The sequence below is a fragment of the Olea europaea genome, chromosome 10 (assembly GCF_002742605.1).
Source record: "Olea europaea var. sylvestris chromosome 10, O_europaea_v1, whole genome shotgun sequence".
In the NCBI taxonomy this organism is placed as follows: Eukaryota; Viridiplantae; Streptophyta; class Magnoliopsida; order Lamiales; family Oleaceae; genus Olea; species Olea europaea.
Genome location: NC_036246.1, coordinates 38,830,167 through 38,837,409, shown reverse-complemented (window position 1 = coordinate 38,837,409; position 7,243 = coordinate 38,830,167). Strand labels below are relative to the sequence as shown.

The window sequence follows — 7,243 nt, the reverse complement described above, 5'->3', positions numbered from 1 at the left end:
TGTTGGTACCCGAAAAATGCATCTTGAAAGCTGAACCTTCCATGACCCGATGTAGCGTTCACCAGGTGATCTATCTTGGGAAGCGGGTATGAGTCTTTTGGGCATACTTTGTTCAACCGAGTATAATCTACACACATGCGCCACTTTCCGTTTGACTTTTTCACAAGTACAATGTTTGCCAACCACTCGGGGTACTGCACTTCTCGAATAAAACCCGCCTGTAGTAATTTTTCTACCTCTGCTCTGGCTGTGGCCTGCCTCTCCGGGGTAAGATTTCATTTTTTCTGCTTCACTGGCTTAGCCACTGGTTAGACACCGAGACAGTGCTGCGCGATGGTCGAGCTGACCCCTGGGATATCTTCTGGGCCCCAAGCGAAAACGTCCAAGTTACTGGCTAGACATTTTGTCAATTTTTCCTTCTCCTCGGATCCCAGACCTATTCCAACACTAAACTCTCGTCCATCGGCTATAAAGATTTTTTCAATCATATCGAGCTGCTCAATCCGTCCCCTTGGGAGTTCCACATCCAGCATCATGATTGGTGGTGAGCCTATAGCTTGTATACCTATCCACATAGCATTTCCTTTATGCATGCTGGTCCCTCGCACGCACCCGACTCCCCTGCTAGTTGGAAACTTCATAACCTAATGGTAGGTTGATGGGACGGCACCAGCTGCATTTAGCAATGGTCGGCCATATATGGCATTGTAGGCCATGGAGGTCTTGACAACTAAGAAGTTAGTCACAACAACCACTGTCGCTGGTATGTGCCTAGCGTAACTGGAAGCTCCACAGTTCCTTCCGGTATCACTGCTGCTCCTCCAAAGCCTTGTAGAGGGGTAGTCACCATCTTCAACATTTTGGGAAGGAATCTTTAGACCCAAGAAGGCATCCCAGGTGAGGCGTTCGCCGCACTTCCCCCGTCAACTAGCACCCTCTTCATGTCAAAATCCGCTATATCGCCTACTATCACTAAGGCGTCATCATGGAGATGCGTTATACTAATCAAGTCCTCTTCGTCGAAAGTAATACTCTGCTTGAACCTTGCTTTTTCTGGATAGAGCAGACCCCCACAGAATGCGCATAGCTCTTCCTAGCAGAATTTGAGTCGTCGCCCCGATGCTACACCCCTGATGATCATGTTTATCACTCCTGCCCCTGGCGGGGATCGATCCTCGAGCCTTTGCTTGCCCCTATCGATTTTTACATACTTAGCCAATAGTCCCTGCCTTAGTAGGCGTTCAATCTCCTCTTTCAACGGCAGACATTCTTCGGTATCATGTCCTTGATCTTTATGAAAATGGCAGTACTTACTTTGATTTCTCTTGCTAGAGGGAGTCAGCATCGGTTTAGGCCATTCGAGCTCTTTCATGTGCTATATTTCCATTAATAACTTTGTGTCTGGGATGTTCAAAGGGGTGGGTACTTGTACCTCCTCTCGCTTCTGCTTGACTGACCGATCCTGGGTATAACCCTTGTTCATGCGTTCATTCTTCGGCTTATTCTTATCAGCGTGCCTTCACTTATCATTTGTCTTTCGCTTATGAGCTTTCGTCTTCCATCCCTCCCTGAGATTTTTAGTTACCGTCTCCGCTTCCTCCGCATCGACGTACTTGTCTCCCTTCTTCAACAGGTCATGTATCGATTCCGGGGGATTCTTAGAGAGTGACATCTTAAAGGCCCGGTTTCGCATTCCATTCATCAAGGCGGTAACTATTGCAGACATTTGCAAGCCCTTTATGCCAAGAGTCGCTCGGATAAACCTAGCCAAGTATTCCTACGATGACTCATCCTTCTCCTGTATGACCTGCATCAACCCAATGGCCATCTTCTTCTTCCTCTTGCTGCTTAGGTAGTAAGCCACAAAGCTCCTGGAGAGCTCATCAAACGTCTTGATAGACCGCGGGGCCAAGGTTGCTACCCAGTCCCTGGCCTCCCTCCTAAGTGTGGGGGGAAAGATCGGCACATCACTGCGTCCGGGGCCGCATAAAGTCTCATCAGATCTACAAAGTTTCGCAAGTGGTCAAGCGGATCCATGACTCAATCATATGCTTCTATCATGGGCTGTTTGAAGTTTTTAGGTAAAGGGACCGTCATGATCTCAGGTGCAAATGGGTCTTCCTCCAAAACCATCTGCCTCCGCCTATCCTTCCTCTTAGATAATGCATCATCTATCTTCTGGGCCATGATTTCTTCCATCTTTTGTTCCAGGCCCACCATGGCCTGCAGGGGTTGCCAAGCTACGACCATTGGAGCCCCCAAATCTCCTGTCGCCTATCGAGCGATGGGTGGGATAACCGCGGGTGGCGCTTGAGGCGGTTGCTGGTTTGTCACTTCCGTCGGGCTCAATGGGGGGACCACAACTCTCTGCGACTGGTTTTGTAAGAGCGCCATCATTGTTGCCAACTGAGTCTCCAAAGCGCTGAATTGACCCTGAGTCACATATTGCGGGGTCGACGGTGGTTCGTGACCCCGCGCAACTGACTCCTACTCTGTCTCTGCCGTATTCCCAACCAAACGAGTACCACTTCTTGTTCGTCTTCTCGACATAGCTTAGTTCAAATGTTCCCACAGACGGCGTCAATGAAATGATGGTCAAATAATGCCTCTTGATCTATCTGCGACCTTTAGTGTTTCTGCTACTCCGACAAACGTGTGTAACCGAAAAGTGAGGGCAGGACTTTCTCCCCCGTTTTACCTCAGGTGTGAGAATCAGTAGGCGTGTTAGGAGAAAATAAATTCGGAATTCAGGTAGCTAAAAAATATGCAATCATCCATAGCTGTATCGCCCTTGGGAGGTATTTATAGACGTCAGAAGCCGAGTGAGAGCCGGGTGGCTGTAGTAACACGTGTCCCACGTTGGCTTTCCCATTATCCCCACGTTCTGAGTGGGGGGGTCTTAACTACCCCACAGAGGTTGTGTTCGTGGTGACCGCCATGTAACTTTGTTAATTCATCAGAGATTTTGAGGCTAAGTGTTGGGATGGCCTTGTAGGTAATTCCATGTCGGTCGCTGGTCTTGCATAGAGGTAGAGCGCCCCCGAGAAGTCGACGGTCTCTCGTAGAGGTAGAGCGCCCCCAGGGAGTCAACGGTCTCTCGTAGAGGTAGAGCCCTCGGGGGGGTCGATAGTCTCGCGTAGAGGTGGAGCACCCCGGGGGATTGATGGACTCTTGTAGAGGTAGACGCACCCGGGGGGTTGATGGTCTCTTGTAGAGGTAGATGCCGTCGGGGGCTCGATGGCTTCGCATTGGCGTGTCATGATTTACATTGCCTATCTTTGGAAGCGATTTCTTATGTTAACTAATATCACTGAAGTACATGGAACTGAGATGCAACCTTCATGTTGATCTCAAACTATAATGCACGCCAAAGATTTATCCCTACTGAAAAATACGCTAGAAGGGGATATCATTCATTATGGACCTGCCTGCGACCCGTTTGTACTATTCTTAACCCTGAAGTCAACAGATTAGGCTTTTATAATTGCATAAGCAATCGCTGTTCATGCAAAAACCCAAAACAGTTCTACACTAGCAGGTCATAGAAGATTATTTAGTTTGGAATAGCCAGAGACTGACAAGAGCTCAATATTGTAATACCCAAATTACTAAGGCAAAATTCACGAGCTACAGGAAGAAAATTCAATTTTAAAACAGAAGATAGAATTAAGATGAGTTAATTGTTTCAGCACACACTGAACTTTGTATAAGGTCACGTTTCGCTCACTGAACTTTAGTTTGCACTTCATTACTCATTGAACTTTGAAAAGTTACACTCCATTACTCATTGGGCAACTTTCATCTAACCCAATTGCCTACTAGGATAAGAGTTTGCACGTGTGGCCGTTAAATTGGTCCATCTCAAAAATGAATTGCCAAGTCACTAATACCAAACCCCTAACAAGCAATTCAAACTGAAGGTGCGAGATGAAAACTTCATTCCAGAACGAGATCTTCATCTCTCAAAAATCCAATTCAATCCCTACCCCCAACTTCGATACCAAACACAACTTACCCATCTCAAAAGTGAAATCACGATCTAGAATCTCATCCTCCCAAAAAAGATCGAACAATTGCACTGTTAAAGGTGAACCCTAACCGAACGTCCGTCGCCGTTGAAAGTCCACAACCCAACCACGAAATTGGGTTTTTCAAGAAGTGCACATGGAGGGAGAGAATCGACGTAAATCCTAAAATTTATTTATGGTTTCTTCATTTTCATCTTTACCACACATGGAATGTAAATATTTAAAAAAAAAGAAAAGAAAAAAAGGGATACCTGATTGCACGATCTTGGTGGTTTCTTTTTCCCATTTTTTTTTTTCCTGTGTACTGCTTGAATTTTAATGTAGTTGTCTGTTAAATAATATATATTCCTTTGCTAGTTTTCTATGGTTCATATTATTATTGTATACCATTTAGTATAATTGCATCGTAGTTATGGGGAAACCTCATTATCAACAATGTGCTAACTTAATTTTCTTGCGCTTGGTTTATTTGATATGGGTATTATCCATAAATATTAGTTTAGTAAAACAAATAAAGCAAAGTACATACGAAAGTGTTGCTGATCATCTTCAGTTTCTTGTTGATACGACAGATACGAAGGATGACACTGAATTCAATAATTCCAATAACGACATATGGTCTACTGAAGACGATATGCTACTTGACAAAATGTCACGGAGGGAATTGAATTAAATACTTATGATATTACTTAGGTATGTGTGTAGTTTACTGAGATTATAAGTTGCTTAATAAGGTTTTTTTTTTCTTTTTTTTTTTTCCATTTTTTTATGGACAGAGAAAATTTATCCCCAATCGAAGGAATAGAGTTGGCTCGAGCCAAGCACACGAGGAATTTTACAGATTTGAATTCATGCGAGAACGTAGTGTTTTCACTATCATTTAACGTAAAGAGCATTTTCAGAGAAGCTCTAAGATGCAGTTCAATAATAACATCTTTGTTCTGTGAGGGTACAAAAAAGTTACACAAAAAGAGTCTTGCGGGATTTGGTCGTCCTCATTATTTCACGAAAATAAGAGTCTCTCGGCTATAAAACAAGAGGACTTTCCATTTGAGATTGTAATCACAATCAAGGGTGGTTTGGAGATTTCAATTGCTAGTAATTTAACTACAAAAGGATCCTCAAAATTGCTCAAATTGGGTATGTGTTTCTCAAACCAAATTCTTGGTTGTTTGGGATACAAAAACTAGAATAATTAACAATCATGATTCCATGACATATCAAAATTAAATGCTAATGCATCATTAATTGTTCATAATGAGTTCGCAAACAACTCTATTAAAATGAATACATTAAGTATTTATAACATCTAAAGAAAAATACAAGAATCAAAGAAGGTGGTTGAGACAAAAGTATTATCTCATTTTAGGGCAAACATTAAACTCCTTCCATCTCTGACTAAAGAACTTCTATTGACTTGGCACCAGTTTTATTGTAATAATTGGAAAAAGGTATAAAGATTTAAGTAATACAAATCCATATCATTTCAGGGCAAAACAGAATCCCTCGTCCTGATATTGATCTCTATTTAATAGTTACCGGTTTCCAAGTTTAGTTTTGACAGCTAAATATATTTACTAAAAAATAAATAAATAACCAGTTCCCTTTCCTTCCCATCTCACCTCCCTACTGCATATAAATTAGCACCTTCAACATTTTGTTGCCACCTCAGCCAACAGAATAAAATATCAAACAGCACAATGACATTAGCACAACCCAACATCTAAAAATACCAATAATACAAGTTCCAGCCATGACAGAGAAAAAGGGCGAGCAAGGATTGATAATGAGGGAGAATATGCTTTCTCCAACTCAAAATCATGGTCATCGCCCCGAACCTCCAACGTAACTCATCTAAAATTCAATTTTCATATGGTTTGTGATAAGGTTTCAATCCATTCAATTATATCACCCAAATGGGCATTATAAAACTTGACAATATCTCCAGAATTTAATTTCTGATTTTACTGAGACTTTTCGCAGAGGAACACTCCTTTTTGGTGGCTCCAAAACGGGTACGTGACAGTTTTGAATTCTTGTTTGCAAGGATTGAAACCAGTTGTCTGTTGGCTTTTTCCCCATTGTTGAAGCTGGTAGTGGAGATGTTGGGGATGATTTGATAAGGTTGCCGTGGTGGCAGCAATGATGTTGAGACGGATTGAAAAAGTAACAAAGGATGATGCTAGCTTGTAAGGAATAAAAACATTCAGCTCTTCTTTTAAGGTGTCGAAATTTCATTGATATAAAGAAGAGACTATCCCTTTATTCAAGGTGCATTTATTATTAAAAAAAAAAAAAAAAAACTCTCAAAATCTTCAAGAACCTCAATTTATATGCACATGGAGATGGCAATGAACTTCACAGAGCAAATTGAAAAAGAACAAATGGGATATTACATCTCTGTCTCCACAAAAGATTTAAAACCAAAATCTCTTCACCTCCATTCCAAATCATCCACAATACACAACGGGAGCTAATTAATACACATGCCTCTTATCAAAACCCCCAGATTAAGTTTTCCTAGTTATGCTTTAGCAAATGTTTTTTGCCTTCAACCAGTTGATTCATAACAACATTTTGTACTTGTATAGCTGGCATCATCTTTGGCATCATTTAGACTATTAATCACTCTTCTACTTCTCTCTCTCTCTCTCTCTCTCTCTCTCTCTCTCTCTCTCTCTCTATATATATATATATATATATATATATATATAATGAGCAAATTAACGCGTCGTTAATCACATCATATCCCTATTTCACTTAATTTTTCTTCTGGGCAAAGAAACTCTGTTGAAGTAAATTGTGCAAAAGCTACTGATTAAAAAAACCTTATCCAAGCAAATAATTTGAAAGTCCCGAAAAGTTGGCATCAAGAAGTGCATTTATTGTAGAGGTGGGCGCGGGTCGGTTCGATTCTAAAGAGAATCGAATCGCACCAAAATTTTCGGGTATCTAATAAATGGAACCGTCGGGTCCAAATATAATTATGGAACCGTTCGGGGTCGGTTCGGTTCGGTTCTGTACTATAATTAAATTTGTTAACATTTATAACAACATTATATAAATACAACTAATGACACATTCAATGGTTTTGGAATGTCAGAGACTAGTAGATTACCTTATTCAAATAATGGCTACGGTCAAAGTTTTGGTCGGCAGAAGTCACAGTTTCGATTGGAAGTCACAGCATCGGTCGACGATTGTATAGGTTTTGG

The 7,243-nt window shown here is 41.6% G+C and overlaps 1 protein-coding gene and 1 long non-coding RNA gene across 2 annotated transcripts; one reads left to right on the top strand and one right to left on the bottom strand.

Moving 5' to 3' along the window:
• Nucleotides 1-644: 644 nt before the first annotated feature.
• On the bottom strand, nt 645-1,483 carry LOC111400631. The gene is made up of 4 exons (XM_023028030.1): nt 1,433-1,483; nt 1,129-1,375; nt 916-1,053; nt 645-850 (listed from the first exon to the last, which is right to left on the bottom strand). Exons 1-4 carry the CDS (start codon nt 1,481-1,483, stop codon nt 645-647), a joined length of 642 nt encoding a protein of 213 aa, XP_022883798.1.
• A 2,385-nt stretch (nt 1,484-3,868) lies between these two features.
• On the top strand, nt 3,869-5,164 carry LOC111402169. The gene is made up of 2 exons (XR_002704196.1): nt 3,869-4,183; nt 4,601-5,164. It is a non-coding gene; the product is annotated as an uncharacterized LOC111402169 (long non-coding RNA).
• Nucleotides 5,165-7,243: the final 2,079 nt, after the last annotated feature.